At 39.2% G+C, this 18,532-nt stretch overlaps 1 protein-coding gene across 5 annotated transcripts in view; it reads left to right on the top strand.

The window, feature by feature from the left end:
• The window catches only part of PHF3 (PHD finger protein 3), a 106,247-nt gene that overhangs the window by 40,995 nt on the left and 46,720 nt on the right, over positions 1-18,532 (top strand). For 4 of the 5 annotated variants that reach the window (XM_060030413.1, XM_060030414.1, XM_060030412.1 and 1 more), the window contains one exon: positions 11,954-12,115. In XM_060030413.1, coding sequence (XP_059886396.1) covers positions 11,954-12,115 — 162 coding nt within the window. Of the gene's footprint in view, positions 1-10,859; positions 11,051-11,953; positions 12,116-18,532 lie in introns of those variants that run through there. The other variant, XM_060030415.1, reaches the window with a different exon arrangement.

Here is an 18,532-nt window from a genome sequence, read left to right as displayed (position 1 = left end):
CCTGTCCTCCTGGAGCTTCCAAGTAGAATGTAAGGTGATAAAGACTGTCTTGTTGGTTGTTTGGTGGCCAAGACCGTCTACTTGAGTTGGTCTGGTCAGGGCAAGTCTGTGTGGAGGTGACACAAGAGTAGCAACATGTTTAGACCCATGTAGTGGCCAGCCCTTTGAAGATCCTGGATTCCTGGGTAAGGGAAGTACACTCCCAGTAGAGAAATAGCAAATGAAAAGTATACATTAATTTAAGTGTTGATTAGTCAGTCCTTTTGTCAGATTAAATTAATCCGGTGTTAATAAATACAGTTGACCCTTGAACAGTGTGGAGTTAGGGATGCCGGCCCTCAGCGCAGTCAAAAATCTGAGTATAATCTACAGTCTGCCTTCCATATCAGAGGTTCCTTCCTGTCCACAGTTCCACCATATCTGCCATTTCACGTCCACAGATTCAGCCAACAATGGATCATGTGATGCTGAGTATTAACTATGGAAAAAAATCTGTGTGTAAGTGGACCCCCACAGTTCAAACGCATGTTATTCAAGGGTCAACTGTCGTATCTCCTCGGGTTGTATTTATTGGAATACATTCATGTTCAGTTTTTCACCCAAGTTGAGTCTGTAGTTGGTAGACTGTGTAAATGAACTGTAAGACAACGATTTCCCCATATACTATCCCACCAGAAGAGAAGAAACCCTAAGAGATAAAAAAAGGATTTAAACAACCAAGAAGCAAATCCTTAAGCAACTAAATAATCCACAGTACCCCCTGAACACTCAAGTTTTTATTAATGGTGTTTACCTGGTCACTGTAAGTTTTCTAGAATTGGCTGGTGGATGGCCAAGTGCCTCCTCTCTCTGCTTGTTTTTAGAAATGTGGAGTGGAGCTAATTCAGCTGAAAATTTGTCATGTACATTTTGATATTTTCCTTAATTTCATAATAAATATTGCCTGGTAATTAAAAAAAAACTTAGGTACATTTTTTGACCTTATATCCTATATTTAGGTACATATTGAGATATTTATGAAATCAGATATTTAGATATTTATGAAATTAGATTTTCATGTTTTCTGATTAGGTTTCTATTCTCTGTTTTTCATGGATATGGTTTGTAGTTACCATGATGTGATATCTAGTTTTTTCTGTGCTTGATAGAATTGAAAAGAAGTCTGAAAGAGTCTCTGTCAAAGTCCTTACAGTTGAATTTCAGTGTTAACCACACATTATCTTTTATATTTATTCATCAGTGTATTTGTCTTGCCCTGCTCTTTTTACTCTGTTTACAGAAAACTCCTGGAAGAAATTTTAATGCTCTGTATCCCCAATATCTCTCCTCCAAATTCTGAGTTTGCTCTCACCAGCTGCACTGGGTTGCAGGCAGCGTCACTCTGCCAGGTTCGATCTTTGGTTCGCCACTCGCGGTTATTCTCTCACCTTGCCGTCTTCTTCCTCTCAGTTTCTTCTGATTCTCCCCTTCATCTTCCTGACCTCTAGGTACTGGAGTATCTCGGGGTTCAGATTTTAGGCATCTTCTCTATTTATACTCACTTTTATGGTGATATTATACAATTTTATGACTTAAAAAACGCTTTATAATTCAGCTCCCAAATATATATACTCCAGACCCCTGCGTTTACTTCTTTGGATGTCTCTTGGGCATCTTAAGCTTAAGGTCTAACACTGAATTTTTTTTTTTTTTTTATTTTTTAAAGCAACTATCCTTCAATAAAATTGAAAAAAATATAAAAGGGACACCAGTGCTGTCAGTGTCCTGGGGCCACCCTAACAAATCACCCCAGCTTAACAACAGAAATGTGTTGTCTCACAGTCCGGAGGCCAGAGTCCAAGTTCACAGTGTCGGCAGGTTTGGTTCCTTCTAAAAGCTGTGGGGAACAGTGTGCTCCAGGCCTCTCTCCTAGCTTCTCGTGACCTCAGGTGTCCTGGGCTTGTAGATGGAACACTGAATTCTTGGTACCCCACCTCCTAGCCCCCCTTGTACCACTTGCGCCTGCAGTCTCCCTCATCTCTAGAAATGGCACCTTCTTTCGAGTTGCTCAGCAGAAAACTTTGAAGTCATTCTTTACATACTCTCTTTCACGTTCTGTATTCAGTTGATCGGCAGATCCTGTTGGTATTTTCAGAATACATCCAGAATCTGGCAACTTGTACGTCTCACTTTCTCCACTGCCACTGTGGTTTTAGTGGTTACCATTTCTCATCTGGATTATTGCGCTAGTTTGGAAGTGGCTTCCCTGCTTCTGCCCCTGAGGATTCTCTCCCATCTATTCTAAAAAGAGCTCCAAGAGTAATCTTGTTAACAGTTAGATTCTATCACCCTTGTGTTCACAGCACTCTGGTAACTTTCCATTTCACACAAAGGAAAAAGCTGAAGTCCTCATGGCCTGCAAGGATGACTTTAGCTTGCTGCCTTACCTCTCTCTTTTCATCTGCCCTTCTCCCCCTTTTCCCTAATCTGGCCTCACAGACCTGACTCCATTCTGTTCTTCCATCATCCTAGGCATACTCCTGCCTCAGAGTCTAGGTACTTGATGTGCCTTCTAGCTAGAAAGCTACTCCCGCAACTTGTTCAGCTTTGGCTGAGAAGTCACCTCAGCGTTGTCATCCCCAGACTCCTTTGAGCCTGCACAGCGAGCTCCTTTCTTTTGGCCTGGGAGCTCTTGTGCAGGAGACAGCTGGAACCAGTACTCCTGGCTTTCCCTGGCCATTTGGTTTAAAATTACAGACCACCCTGTGTTCCCTTCCTTGTACTCCCTGTTACTCTTTCCTTTTGTTCATATGGCTTATCAGCCAACATGCCGCGTATCTTATGTATTTGTCTCACCCTCGTTAAAATGAAGCTTCATGGGAACAGTTTTAAAAAATTTTTCTATTTTATGGAAAACATCAAACAAAGCAGCGAGACTTGTATAATGACCCTCATCTACCTGTTACTCATACAGTTAATAGTTGGTCTTTTTTCATTTATATCCCACTCACTTCTCCTTACCTCCCCCCAACCAAGATTATTTTCAAGCATAGCCCAGAAATCATATTATTTATCTGTAAATATTTCAGCATGTATCTCTAAAATATAAGAAGTTTTTATTTTAAAAAAAGTAATAACACTAATATTATCCTGCCTAAAACAATTAAAGATAGTTTTTAATATTTCCAGATATGCAGTCAGCGTTCAGTTATTTACCCAGTTCCCACTCATTGTTTTCTTTTTACAGTTTAAATTGGAATTGAAATAGGTCAATCTGTTCATTTGGTTGCCGTGTAACTTTACTATATTTCAGTCTGTGTAAATGCCACCCTCTTACTGTGTATGTATGTATGTGTGTGTGTGTGTATGTATGTGTGTGTGTATATATATATAAATATATATATATATATATATATATATATATATATATATATATATATATATATATATAAAAGAAACCAGGTCATTTGTCTTCAGAATTCTGTATCACTGGTATATGGAATAATCTAGGCCAGTGTGCGACACATAGTAGGAGCTCAATAAATATTTTTTAAGGAATTACCTTAAAGGTACATAACTTATGGTATTTTAGAATGGAATTAAAATGTTAAAAATTTAGGGAATGATTATCATCTCACTCTTATAGTAGCCTGATAGTCATGTTGGCAATAAGCGAAATTATTTTGACAGTTGGGAAGGGGTCAGATGAAGGACACTTAGGGCTATAGAAAATTGTTTGAAAAAAATCTGCCAGGATGTAATAATGGCTGCAATCTTATTGTTTGCATGTCATGCACTGTGTAGGAAACTGCAGTAGTTTATTCAGTTTTCACAGAAACCTTTCAGCAAAGGGTGGTAATGTCTACATTTTCCCAGTGAAGTAATTGAGGTTCAGTGGGGGAAGTGGAGGGCGATGTGCGTGCTGAGCGTTAATATTTTTCTTAATAAACCTTATAGAACCAGGCACAACTTTTTTTTTGGCAGTGTGCTCTAATTTTTTTTTTATTACCTTTTTTTTTAACATCTTTATTAGAGTATAATTGCTTTACAATGTGTTAGTTTCTGCTGTATAACGAAGTGAATCAGCTATATGTATACATATGTTCCCATATCCCCTCCCTCTTGCATCTCCCTCCCACCCTCCCTATCCCACCCCTCTAGGTGGTCACAAAGCACCGAGCTGATCTCCCTGTGCTATGCGGCTGCTTCCCACTAGCTATCTATTTTACATTGGGTAGTGTATATGTGTCCATGCCACTCTCTCACTTTGTCCCAGCTTCCCCTTCCCCCTCCCTGTGTCCTCAAGTCCATTTTCTATGTCTTTATTCCTGTCCTGTCCCTAGGTTCTTCATTTTTTTTTTTTTTAGATTCCATATATATATGTGTTAGCAGACGGTATTTGTTTTTCTCTTTCTGACTTCACTCTGTATGACAGACTCTAGATCCATCCACCTCAGTACAGGTAACTCAGTTTCGTTCCTTTTTATGGCTGAATAATATTCCATTATATATATGTGCCACATCTTCTTTATCCATTCATCTGTTGATGGACACTTCGGTTGCTTCCATGTCCTGGCTATCGTAAATAGTGCTGCAGTGAACATTGTGGTACACGTCTCTTTTTTTTTTTTTTTTTTTTTTTTTTTTGCGGTACGCGGGCCTCACACTGTTACGGCCTCTCCCGTTGCGGAGCACAGGCTCTGGACACGCAGGCTCAGCAGCCATGGCTCACGGACCCAGCCACTCCGTGGCGTGTGGGATCTTCCCAGACCGGGGCACGAACCCGTGTCCCCTGCATCAGCAGGCGGAGTCTCAACCACATTGCCACCAGGGAAGCCTGGTACACCTCTCTTTTTGAACTATGGTTTTCTCAGGGTATATGCCCAGTAGTGGGATTGCTGGGTCGTGTGGTAGTTCTATTTTTAGTTTTCTAAGGAACCTCCATACTGTTCTCTATAGTGGCTATATCAATGTACATTCCCACCAACAGTGCAAGAGGGTTCCCTTTTCTCCACACCCTCTGCAGGATTTATTGTTTGTAGATGTTTTGATGATGGCCATTCTGACTGGTGTGAGGTGATACCTCATTGTAGTTTTGATTTGCATTTCTCTAATGATTAATGATGTTGAGCATTCTTTCATGTGTTTGTTGGCAATCTGTATGTCTTCTTTGGAGAAATGTCTATTTAGGTCTTCTGCCCATTTTTGGATTGGGTTGTTTGTTTTTTTGATATTGAGCTGCATGAGCTGCTTGTAAATTTTGGAGATTAATCCTTTGTCAGTTGCTTCATTTGCCAGTATTTTCTCCCATTCTGAGGGTTGTCTTTTTGAGAACCAGACACAACTCTTTAAAACCATGTGCATGTATAACTTAAAAAGGAAAGCTTTAAAAAGTGGCACCAATGATACTACTTCCTTCCGCATGGAAAACCTTTCCAGCTGCTTTTTCTAGGCATTCACGCATGTATTACACATTTTTGGGGAAAATTCTTTTTGACAAAATATTTTTAATGTGAGATGAATTAGAAAGTGTGAATAAGAAGAAGGGAAAAATCCTTTCTGAAATAACCATCATTAGCATTTTGGTGTATGTTTTATTGGTGTGTGTGTGAGAATATAAGGCTTGGGAAACAGTTTCATCATGTGCAGTTTTTTTTCCTCATAAAATGCCTTTATTTAGCATATTGAAGGCTCTGTAGATCTGCAGTGAAGAAACTGTTTTAACTCCGTTTAACCCAGTGTCTTTCTTTTAGATTTGTTTGATAGAAAACCCCTTTCTGTGAAATACTAATCAGTTTTTTCCCAAAGTATGAATTGAGTTTGACAAAAGTTGAAATGTTTGTGTATGTTTAAATATAAGACTTTAGAATGTGTTAAATTTCAGCAGAAAGGATGGATAATTTAATAATGTTGGAGTAACTGAAGGCAGCATTCTGAAGAAAAAAATTGACACCAGATAATACTAAAATAAGGTAAGAGAGGGAAAATACTTGCATCAAATAGATAACACAGATATTACATGAAGAGTTCATATAAATTATTGAGAGAGAAACACACTTATTAAGACCTGAGTAGGAGAGTAGGCGAGTAGGCAAAGCTAAAGAAATACAGAAAGGTGGTATATATGTCAAGCTTTTTTAGTCACCGTGTTTCTTTTAAAAATCTGAAACAGTGCTAGTAAGTTCTTAATTGAGACTTAATGTGAAGCTTTTTGCACTGTAAACTGTTTATACTCTTTATTGAAAGCCATGTGATGAGATTAAAAACGGTAAAATCTATAAATTTGCCTTCTTTGACTCAGTAAACCTGTGTTTTAAAGTTTATTGTAAAGAAGAAATTTAAGAGGGAAAAAAGGTAACATTATTTGTGGTGTTCAACTTAGAAACATAATATCTAAAATGATAAATTCACCCACAAATGACTAATTGTATATAACACAACTTGATGGTGTGTATCTGACGTGGCCTCTTTTTGGAAGGATGTATAAATCATCCATAAAGGAAAGAACGCTCACTGAAGGGAGGCCGAGGAGGGGCTGGGTGGTGTGGTCTCCTGCGGTGTTCGAGGCGGAAGCTGTGGGGACTCTGTTGCAAGGATGTGTCTGTGTGACTTCTTACTCTCCTTCAAGTCCAGACCCTGTAAAGTACACACCTAACCTTTATTGTCCTGACACTGGAAAGAGATCATGCTCTTTAGTTTTTTCTCAAGTCTGACATTTAGTGCCAAGTTTCATAATAGAGGAGATAAGTGTCCTAGAAGTGGTTGAGTTTGGCCTCTGCGCTGCCAGCGTGAGTTAAGGCATGTCAAATGTGAAGAGTCCCTGCTGTACTATGGTTCTCCCTTTTGTATGGTATAAGGTGATGTAAACTAATCCCAGTTTTGAGAAATTCAATAAATTTAGCTTTAAATATTTCAGTTTTATTCTTTCTATCTCATTTACCTCCTCTCTTCAAGAAGATAGATGTGAATTAAATAGTCTGGATTTGAATAAAGTAGTATTTGTGTCAGGAGGGCTTCACATAGGCCTGACTCAGCAGATTTAAGGAGGGCCATTTGTAGGTGAGGATGGGAGTTTTAATGTGATCTAAATTTAGGCTCAAGGAGATTCTGAGTATGATTACAGATTTTGTGCCAGAATTTCAAAATGGGAATGACACCTAATTCTGAAATGTGGGAGGGAGGAAAAACATATTGTTTTCCCACATTATCATGCTTGCCTCCTACATAATTCAGGCCGTTGCTTTTTTTTTCTTTTTTGATAACCCCAAATTCCCTTTTTAGTGGATGTGTTGAGTAGGACTGGCCACTTTTTTAAAAACTGGAAATCAAATACTGAATCTTAGTTTGCCTGTAGCAGTGGGAGGGGCAGATGTGGGAGGTCCCTGAGAATAAGCAGTGTTTTGAAAAGAACACAGATTCTCCTTCACTTCTTTCTGTTCATTTTCTTAGTGGAAGCTACGAAAGTTAAGCGAAGTGGAAGTTGAACGATTTAAAACGTAAATACCTAATTGGGAGGGTTTTGCCAGAGATAATTCATTCTGTACTCTGAATTACTTTAATCAAATAAATGGATTAGAAGAAAGAAATTTCAGGTAGTTTTTTTAATGGTTGATTTGTTCTGGGAGGAGTTGAGGGAAAAAAGTAAGGGAAAAAGAATACATAAATGTTGATGGTGGGGTCCATGATGGGGGAGACTGTGAACAGAAGTCAGCATTTTCTAAGTGCCAGGTTCTCTGCTAAGCCCTTCACACACACTGATTTAATCATCACAGCGCCCCTCTGACTGCTAGCGTGATCTCCATTTTATAGAAGAATTTGAGGCACAGCTAGGTTAAGTAGTTGCTTTGGTTGTTGGGGGCCTACTTCTGCTTGAGAGCCCTGGAAATGTTGGAGACAGTATTAGAGCTTGATTTAATGTCAGGGTGACTTTTTGAGATGAAGGAAAGGTATTGCCAGGAGCTGCAGGAGTACAAAGAAGATGCCATTCTCGGAAACCTCACTTCTGAGAAGCATCTCACATGCAGTCTTAAGTGTTCTAATTGTAGGTTGTTGACTTAATAGGTTTTAAGCTACTGAGGCCTCAGGCATCCCTCAGCTCCCAGAGTTATTTCCAGCAGTGGAAGATGCTCAGATCTCTTGCTTTTTCCCTCCTCCGTTCTCACTGTCCTCTTTCCTCTTTGCCCATTCTCTCGCCCTTCTCCTTCCCTCACTCCCTCTTTTGTGTGGAGGGGACTCTACCACCTCCCCCCCCCCCGCCCCCCCCGTTTCTTTTACTTACACAGAAAAATCATCTTTCATCCCTTTAACTTCCTTCAGCCGATTGTCTTCATTTTCTTTTACCCTTAAATTTCTTGAAAATAAATGAAAGAGAAACTGCCGTTGTCATTCTTCACTTACTCACTTTTTAACCTCTTGTCATCTGGCCCTCTGCTTCTGTGTTTCACGTTAGTGGATTTTTCTCCTTCCTTTGTTCTCTCTGTAGCAGTTAACCTTCCCGATCCCTGAAATTCTCCTTACCCTTCTTTTGTGATGGTGTGTTAACTTTGATACTTCTTTTGCCTGCTCTTTTTTTTCATGTCACTAACATTCAGAAAGTTAATTACCTTACTTTCAAATTTATTCTTCCTAACTTCTCTCTTTCAGTTAATTGAAACATTTCTCTCTCGATCATCAAAGTTTAAATTTTCCAGGTCCCTTGTTTCCCCTAATTCTTTTATTTAGCAGTGTTTCTGGAGTAGCCACTATGACTCTGGGTTCTGGAGTTTCAGTGGTGAATAAGAGACAAAGTCCCTGGATTGTAGAGATTACATTCTAGTGGAAAATTACATGTTCTATTGGATAGTGAAACACATTTTAAAGGATAAAATATGCTAAGGGTTAGGAGGCAGTGGTGGGAGAATGCTGTTTTGGATAAGATCCTCAGGAAAGGTTTCTGTGAGAAGGTCGATTTTGAGGGAGAGTGAGCCATGTGGCTGTCTGGGAGGAGAGCGTTCCAGGCAGAGGACGATCAAGTGAAATGACCCTGAGGTGTTCCGGAGAGACCAGTGTGACTGGAGCACAGTGAGTCAGTGGTAGGAGAGAAGTCAGGGAATTTGGTGGGGGAAGCCCTTCTTAGGACCCTGGAGACCCTGGCTAGGATTTTAACATACATCTGAGTGTGTTCGTAAGGGTTTGGAGGGTCGTGTCAGAAGAATGGTAACATGATACAACTTTATATTTTAGAAGACTCTAAAATATAGTTATGACTGTGTGGAGAATAAACTGTGTGTGTGATGAGTGTATGTGTGTGTGTGTGCATGTGTGTATAGGAGGTGGCCATAGAGGAACGTGGGACACTAGGAGACTTAAAGTAGTTTTGGTGGGAGAAGATGGTGATGTGGAGTAGAATGTGAGCTGTGGAGGTGATCAGTGGTGATCAGGCGGGTGGTGTGCTCTGTAGATAGAACTAGCAGCTTGAGCAGACCTCTTGGATGTGGGATATGAGGAGAGAGGAGCTGGTTGAATGGAGTTTCCATTACTGGGACTCTCTTAGGACAGTTTTACTGAGGGGAGGGGGAATGGGTGGAATCAGTGTTTATTTTCTATTTGTTAACCTTGAGATACCTGGTAGACAACCTAGTGGACAGGTCAAAGTACACTCTTCCAGAGGTCCAGTGTGAGCTTGGGGCTGTGGAAGGTAACTTCGGGGAGTCACGCTTGTATAGATTGACTGGGTGGGATCATTTAGGGAGGGTGGAGTGCGTATAAAGGGTAGGTGGGAGTACTGAGCCCTCAGGTCCTGTCCTGTGTGATCGCTGCAGGAAGAGCTCCATAAAGGGTGTTGAGCAGAAGTAGCTCGTGAGGGAGGAGCGTGTGATTTCAGAGGTTAAGTGAGGAGAAGGGATTCAGGAAAGGGTGAGGGGTCAGCTGTGTCAGCTGCTGCCAGGAAGTGGAATAAGATAAAATCTAATAATTGACCTTTGGATTTGGCTTTGCTGAATCCTGTTGATTCTGCTTTGCAATATAGCCCTAAATTCGTAACACACCTTTTTACTCCCTGCCAACGAACACTGTCAATCAGATTTTAATTACCTTTCTCCTGGACTGTTTTTTGAATTATTACTTTCTCTCCTGATTACAATACAAAACTCATGTTTATTGTAGAAAATGTGGAAAACACAGAGACAGTATAACAGTGATTAAAAACAAACCCAATTCTTTACCCCACCTAACCACTAGATGGTCATTGATAACACTGTGGTGCCTTTCCCCATCCATTTCTGTCTCTGCGCACTTGTAATGCATATAATGCATAACTTTCGTTTTTTGAAATGAACGTGGTGGAACTATTAATCTAACGTTAAAAACTCTTTGAGAATGTGTGTGAGTGTGCAGCAGCATAAGTATTCCCTCATGGTGGAGTAGCCGTCCAACCGAACGCCCCACCTGTTTCCCCTAATTATATCTTAAATGAGTCCTGATGAATTTTCCTAAGATACGTTCTTCTTCTCTAAGCTTTTAGTGCCTATAGCGTAGTGATTAAAAGCATGGACTCTGTTTTTGAGTGTAATTCCATGCATATAGCAGGAAATATGCAAGATAGGAAAAAAGAATACTTATCTTTTATAGAATAGCTATTGTTAAAATTTTCATCTGTTTCCTGCTAATCATTTTTGTCTCAATGTACCTATACAACATTTCATTTGTCTGTTACTAACAAGGATCACACTATGTTTTCTAGCCAGAAATTTTTTTTTCATAATTTATTCTCTCGTCTATACTTTATAATATATTGGTCAAAGTATATAAGCAGTTTTGTGATTGTTGTCAAATTGCTCTTCGAAAAGATTGTACCATTTGAAAGTATATTTATAAAGAATTTTGTTCTCTTTAAATTTTAGGATAGACCACTATCTTGTTGAACTCTTAAATGAAGTTCTACTTGGATACAAAGATGAGGACTAGATAACTTCTTGAGGTTCCTCCTAACCCCTAGGATGAAGATAATAACTAACATTTGTGTAGTGCTCTAAAGTTTACAAAGTGAGTTCTCATACATCATCTCACTTGATCCTCACAACAGCCCTGTGAGGTAGGTAGGACAGGTATTGTTATTCTCATTTAAGAGATAAACTAGAGAGGTTAAGGGACTTAGTCAGGTTTTATTTAAGTGTTCTAGCAGAGACTTGAGACGAGGACGTATGATCTAAATAATCACATTCTTTTTACAAGATCTCATACAACTGCACATTTAGAATTGCTGTATGTCAGCTAGTGAAGTGACATCTGTTAGATACAGAAATAAGCCTGTTGATAATATAAATACAGTGTTCCCCAGTCCTTTTCCATGCCCCCTCCCCTGCTGTTAAATGAATGACTCTATCTCTCTTTTGACTAGGGGAAGGTAATTTAATTGTATAGTTCTATTTAAACACCTATTTTCCCTAGCATTTGGGGGAGGGGAAGTTATATTATGTTTTCCATTTCTGTGTGTGTGCGTGTGTGTGTGCTTGCTACAACTTAAGAGTATATCTCCGTTACTCTCACACGTGTAGCGTAAAGTCTTCAAGGAATAGATTACAGTTAGAACTAGAATCTTTTGGTTCTAGCATGAACCTAGAATCATAAGCTTTTCAGGGTATTTACTCTTTTTTGTACTACTTTAACCAATTGGGATAATTAAGTATCCAGGTATAGCTGCTTACGATGTTCACAAAGGTACAGTGAATGATAAGTGACAGTGAGTGATAGTGGAGGTCAAATCAAGAAGAATTACAACTAATCTTCTCTTTGACTAGCTGCCTCATACGGTAGAAGTTTGTAAAACTGAACTGCGTGCTTGGTAGTGGCATTATCACATTTTAGGAATAGACCTAGATTTTCAGGACTACTTGGTATTACATTAAACTGTTTCACAGTGTTTTCTGTACTGCCTTTAAATACTTAACATCACCAATATTTTCAAAAAATTTTGTTTTTTTGTTTTTCTTTCTAGTTGTTGGTCTTGACGATATTATGGATGAAGGAGTTGTAAAAGAAAGTGGCAATGATACCATTGATGAAGAAGAACTGATTTTACCTAACAGGAATTTGAGGGACAAAGTAGAAGAAAATTCAGTGAGATCACCAAGAAAATCACCTCGTTTAATGGCACAAGGTAATCCTTCCAGAGAGGACTAGCTAGAAAATCAAGTGTAGGGACAGATGTGATAGGTTGTAAAGTTGCTGAGCAGTGATAGTAGTTTCTTGGTGTTTGCTAATCTGAGCATTTTGATAATCAATTTTGAGATTGTATCAGTTTGTTGGTATGATTTTTAAAAATTTTTATTGAAATTACACATTCACATGATTTAAAGAGTTGACTAGTTCTATGAGTTTCCAATACTTGCCATCCTACTACTTATTTCCCTTTCCCCAGAGGAAACTACTATTACCGCTTTCATCTGGTTTTGTTAATTTTTTGGTATTTACTTCCATGTCTCTAAGTAACATGTATCTTGCTACTGCTGGATTATTCTGATGTATGTATTCATTGATTTCCCATTCTGGATGGTGAAGTTAGCATTCTTTCCTCCTCTTGTTCCCCCATCACACAAAAGAACACTTTCTCATCTTTCTGATACATAATTTTGTAAGATCAGTAGTAATTACTTACGTTATTGTGACTCAATATGCTGTTAGTGGTGACCCATTTAGTGAACTATAGTCGCTTTTCCTATACAACTTTTTGTCTTTCTGATTTAATAATTGATTTTGTTGTTCATTTGCTTATAGTTTTATGCATTCGCACACACAGTTTTCAGTGTACGTATCAGTAATTCCACCCCAACTACTCTGCCAGTTGTCTGAATCTTTCTTAAAGATATTTGTGCATGTCAGGTGTTCTGTCATTTTCATCTTATTGAGGAAGTGTCTCTGGGGCCCTGCTGATCTGCTTCCGTGTGCACTGTTGTGTTAGTTCTGTATAAGTCAGATGCATGGCTGTTGTCCAGAGAGCTCTTTACTATTCTTCTGAAGATTGTGTTCTGTATTGCAGTTTCTGTTTACTTTTCTTTGAAGTAGCTCCTTCGTTTGGTGACATACCTCTTCTAGTACTTTTATGAGAAAAAGGAATATGGATATATATTTTTGAAACCTTGTATGTTTGCAAATGTATTTAATATGGTCTCACATTGGAATTATGGTCTGATTGAACATGGAATTCAAGGTTGGAAATTGTTTTTCCTCAGAAATTTGAAAGTGATGCTCCATTTTCAGTTCTGGAAAAATCTCTTGAATTATTTCATTGATTATTTTCCTCTTTATTTTGTCAACTCTTGCTTCCTGGAACTCCTGTTATTCAAGTATTAGATAGCAGGGACTGGCACTTCCATTTTCTTCATCTTTCCACCTCTGTGTTCTTCCTCTACTTGTTGAAATTTTCTCATGTTTATCCTTCAACTTTTTCATCAAATTCTGAATGTTCTTTTTTTGTTCTGGGAATAGTCCTTTTTGTAGCATTTTGGTCTTGTTTCATGCATGCAGTATCTTATGTTGTCTTTCATAAGATACTTACGGGGTTTTAAAGGTTTCTTAGTCTTTTTTTTCTTTTTTTGGTTCTATCTTTCATGTTCAGAGACTTTGCTAAATGTCTGATCATTGATAGCTTGCTCAGTGTTTAACGTTTTGTCAACTATGGGCATCACTGTATGGTAATCTGGCTGTATTACTCTTTGGAGGAATTCCTGTTGTTAGACTTTAGGCTTGTTAGATTGTTAGCATATCATGGGAGCCCTTGAGGGAAGCTGATGGGGGCATCTCATCTTTCAGTATATACAAATACACATAATCTGACAGATTTCAGTGTACTTTACTGCTGCTCTTATCTATGCTGGATGTTCCTTAGTCTAGAAACTCTGTTTTTACACTCCCCAAAGAGTAAACCTCCAGTCTTCGATTAGAACCAACCTGGGAAGGGCAGTTGCCCAACGGATGGAGTAGCGGAGAGGGAGCTTGGGGTCTGACTGCTTTTTAAACAGCTTTCGACTTATCCTGATTTTAACTGCCTGCCTTCCTCCCTACTTTAGAATTATCTGGGATCACCAGTTCCTAAGCCTGTTGAGGTGTTAATGGTATTGGTTCGGCCAGCAGTGCCAGATGACTGTTTATCTTTTTTTGGATGTCCTGCATCAGTTACTTCTTGATCATCTTTTGTTTGGCTTCCAAAATTGTCAGTGTTTTCTCTTCTCCTGCCCTTTCTTTCCTTTATTTTACTTTTTAAATTAAAAAAAAATTAATGTCTTTATTGGAGTATAATTGCTTTACAATGGTGTGTTAGTTTCTGCTGTATAACAAAGTGAATCAGCTATGCATATACATATGTCCTCATATGTCCTCCCTTTTGTGTCTCCTTCCCACCTCCCTATCCCACCCCTCCAGGTGGTCACAAAGAACCGAGCTGATCTCCCTGTGCTATGTGGCGGCTTCCCACTAGCTATCTATGTTGCATTTGGTAGTGTGTATAAGTTCATGCCACTCTCTCAGTTCCTCGCAGCTTACCCTTCCCCCTCCCCATGTCCTCAAGTCCATTCTCTACGTCTGCATTTTTATTCCTGTCCTGAATCTAGGTTCTTCATTTTTTCTTTTTTTTTTTTAGATTCCATATATATGTGTTAGCATACAGTATTGTTTTTCTCTTTCTGACTTACTTCACTCTATATGACAAATTCTAGATCATCCACCTCACTACAACTAACCCAATTTCGTTTCTTTTTGTGGCTGAGTAATATTCCAGCTTCTTTATCTATTCACCTGTCGATGAACACTTAGGTTGCTTCCATGTCCTGGCTATTGTAAATAATGCTGCAGTGAACATTGTGGTACGTGGCTCTTTTTGAATTATGGTTTTCTCAGGGTATATGCTTAGTAGTGGGATTGCTGGGTCATATGGTAGTTCTATTTTTAGTTTTTTAAGGAACCTCCATACTGTTCTCCATAGTGGCTGTACCAATTTACATTCCCACCAACAGTGCAAGAGGGTTCCCTTTTTTCCAAACCCTCTTCAGCATTTATTGTAGATGTTTTGATGATGGCCATTCTGACTGGTGTGAGGTGATACCTCACTGTAGTTTTGATTTGCATTCCTGTAGTGATTAGTGATGTTGACCATCCTTTCATGTGTCTGTTGGCAATCTGTATGTCTTCTTTGAAGAAATGTCTGTTTAGGTCTTCTGCCCATTTTTGGATTGGGTTGTTTGTTTATTTGATATTGAGCTGCATGAGCTGCTTGTGAATTTTGGAGATTAATCCTTTGTCAGTTGCTTCATTTGCTAATATTTTCTCCTATTCTGAGGGTTGTCTTTTGATCTCGTTTATGGTTTCCTTTGCTGTGCAAAAGCTTTTAAGTTTCATTACATCCCATTTGTTTATTTTTGTTTTTATTTCCATTTCTCTAGGAGGTGGGTCAAAAAGGATCTTGCTGTTATTTATGTCACAGAGTGTTCTGCCTACATTTTGCTCTAAGAGTTTGATAGTGTCTGGCCTTTACATTTAGGTCTTTAATCCACTTTGAGTTTATTTTTGTGTATGGTGTTAGGGAGTGTTCTAATTTCATTCTTTTATATGTAGCTGTTCAGTTTTCCCAGCACCACTTATTGAAGAGGCTGTCTTTTCTCTGTTGTATATTCTTGCTTCCTTTATCAAAGATAAGGTGACCATATGTGCATGGGTTTATCTCTGGGTTTTCCATCCTGTTCCATTGATCTGTATTTCTGTTTTTGTGCCAGTACCATTCTGTCTTGATTACTGTGCCTTTTTAGTATAGTCTGAAGTCAGGGAGCCTGATTCCTCCAGCTCTGTTTTTCTTTCTCAAGATTGCTTTGGCTATTTGGGGTCTTTTGTGTTTCCATACAAACTGAAATTTTTTGTTCTAGTTCTGTGGAAAATGCCATTGGTAGTTTGATAGGAATTGCGTTGAATCTGTAGATTGCTTTGGGTAGTAGAGTCATTTTCACAATGTTGAATCTTCCAATCCAAGAACATGGTATATCTCTCTATCTGTATCTTTAATTTCTTTCATCAGTGCCTTATGGTTTTCGGCATACAGGTCTTTTGTCTCCTTAGGTAAGTTTATTCCTAGGTATTTTATTCCTTCTGTTGCAGTGGTAAATGGGAGTGTTTCCTTAACTTCTCTTTCAGATTTCTCATCTTTAGTGTATAGGAATGCAAGAGATTTCTGTGCATTCATTTTGTATCCTGATACTTTACGAAATTCATTGATTAGCTTTAGTAGTTTTCTGGTAGCATCTTTGGGATACTTTATGTATACTATCATGTCATCTGCAAACAGTGACAGTTTTACATCTTATTTTTCAATTTGGATTCCTTTAATTTCTTTTTCTTCTCTCATTGGTGTGGCTAAAGCTTCCAAAACTATGTTGAACGATAGTGGTGAGAGTGGGCAACCTTGTCTTGTTCCTGATCTTAGCGGAAATGGTTTCAGTTTTTCACCATTGAGAACGACGTTGGCTGTGGGTTTGTCATATATGGCCTTTATTATGTTGAGGTAAGTTCCCTCTATGCCTACCTACTGGAGGGTGTTAATCATAAATGGGTTTTGAATTTTGTTGAACGCTCTTTCTGCATCTATTGAGATGATCATATGGTTTTTATTCTTCAGTTTGTTAATATGGTGTTTCACATTGATTGATTTAGGTATATTGAAGAATCCTTGCATTCCTGGGATAAACCCCACTTGATCCTGGTTTCTGATCCTCTTAATGTGCCTATTTCCTCTTCATTTGTTTGGTCTGGTTGGTTTTTACCTTGCTCCTTCGTCTGCAGTGGGTTTCTCTGTCTTCTCATTTTGCTTAACTTACTGTGTTTGGGGCCTTGTTTTCACTGGCTGCAGGTTTGTCGTTCCCGTTGTTTTTGGTGTCTGTCCCCAGTGGCTAAGGTTGGTTCAGTGGGTTTTCTAGGCTTCCTGGTGGAGGGTACTCTTGCCTGTGTTCTGGTGGATGAGGCTAGATCTTGTCTTTCTGTTGGGCAGGACTGCGTCTGGTGGTGTGTTTTGGGGTGTCTGTGAACTTCATATGATTTTAGGCAGCCTCTCTGCTAATGGGTGGGGGGGTTGTGTTCCTGTCTTGCTAGTTGTTTGGCGTAGGGTGTCCAGCACTGTAGCTTGCTGGTTGTTGAGTGGAGCTGGGTTTTAGCGTTGAGATGGAGATCTCTGGGAGAGCGTTCCCTGTTTGATATTACATGGAGTCGGGAGGTCTCTGGTGGACCAGTGTTCTGAACTTGGCTGTCCCACCTTAGAGGCACAGGCCTGACACCTGGCCGGAGCACCGAGATCCTGTCAGCCACACGGCAAAAAAATGAACGGCAGTTACACTGAAAGGTGCCTTATTAATAGCAAGAATGGAAGCCGGAAAACAGTTGATTGTTATTTGTCACGTGCTGAGGGGAAATAACTGTCACAGTAGAAACTAATGTCCCCCAAACTTTCAGATAAGTGGTTTATTACCGAGGATATTAAAGCACAGGAGCCAACAGCCAGATGAAGAGATTCATAGGGTGAGGTCAAGAACAAAGAAACTTCAGTCCAGCAAGCACTGTGGCGCGTGGAGGCGTTCTACTTCACCATTCAGAAGCTCTCTGAAACCCCTCCTTTTGGATTTTAATGGTGCCTTCATTACACAGGCATGGTTCGTTAAATTCTTAGGGCATTGGTCCTTTCTTTCCTTTTAGGTTCATAGCTTTTGCATAGCTCTAATGTGCGGTTTTGAGAAGTGGATTATTAGCTCAGATGCATATATTTACTTCATCATCTTTTCCTCAGTTTTTTAAAAAATCGGTTATTTGGTATATATTTGTGACTTTGAGAAACAAAAAGAGTAGAATGAACATTATAGACAAATAATAGTAACGTTTGGCCTATTCCGCCCGGCTTCAAACTAAGGCAGTTTATAGTTAGAGGAGAAAGAGTTACTTTATCCTTTGTCAGTTAATCAATTACTATTGGAAAACAATTTTTTATCTGAATACCTTCACAGTTGAATGTGCTGTTCATTTATCAACCACTTACGTAATGGGTGTTAAAAGTTCTTCATTTATTTTATTTCAGGGCATATAAGTATAGTAGAGCTATAAATTATTACAGGCTGTCTTCAGAGCTTTAAAAATTATCTAAATATTAATAACAAACCATTAAAATTTTAGTTATTTTAAAATGTTATATATCTGAGCATGAGTGGTTCATAATCCACTAAGTAAGTTTTTTTTTTTTCCGGTATGCGGGCCTCTCACTGTTGTGGCCTCTCCCGTTGCGGAGCACAGGCTCCAGACACGCAGGCTCGGCGGCCGTGGCTCACGGGCCCAGCCGCTCCGCGGCATAAACCTGCGTCCCCTTCATTGGCAGGCGGACGAACTCTCAACCACTGCGCCACCAGGGAAGAGCCCCCTTTTTTAAAAAAAAAAAAATTTATTTTTTATTTTTGGCTGCATTGGGTCTTCATTGCTGCATGTGGGCTTTCTCTAGTTGTGGCGAGCAGGGGCTACTCTTCATTGCGGTGTGAGGGCTTCTCATCACAGTGTCTTG

The sequence above is a fragment of the Delphinus delphis genome, chromosome 14 (assembly GCF_949987515.2).
Source record: "Delphinus delphis chromosome 14, mDelDel1.2, whole genome shotgun sequence".
Lineage (NCBI taxonomy): Eukaryota > Metazoa > Chordata > Mammalia > Artiodactyla > Delphinidae > Delphinus > Delphinus delphis.
Note: the sequence above shows the minus strand (reverse complement) of the source record. Positions and strands in the feature narration are given on the sequence as shown.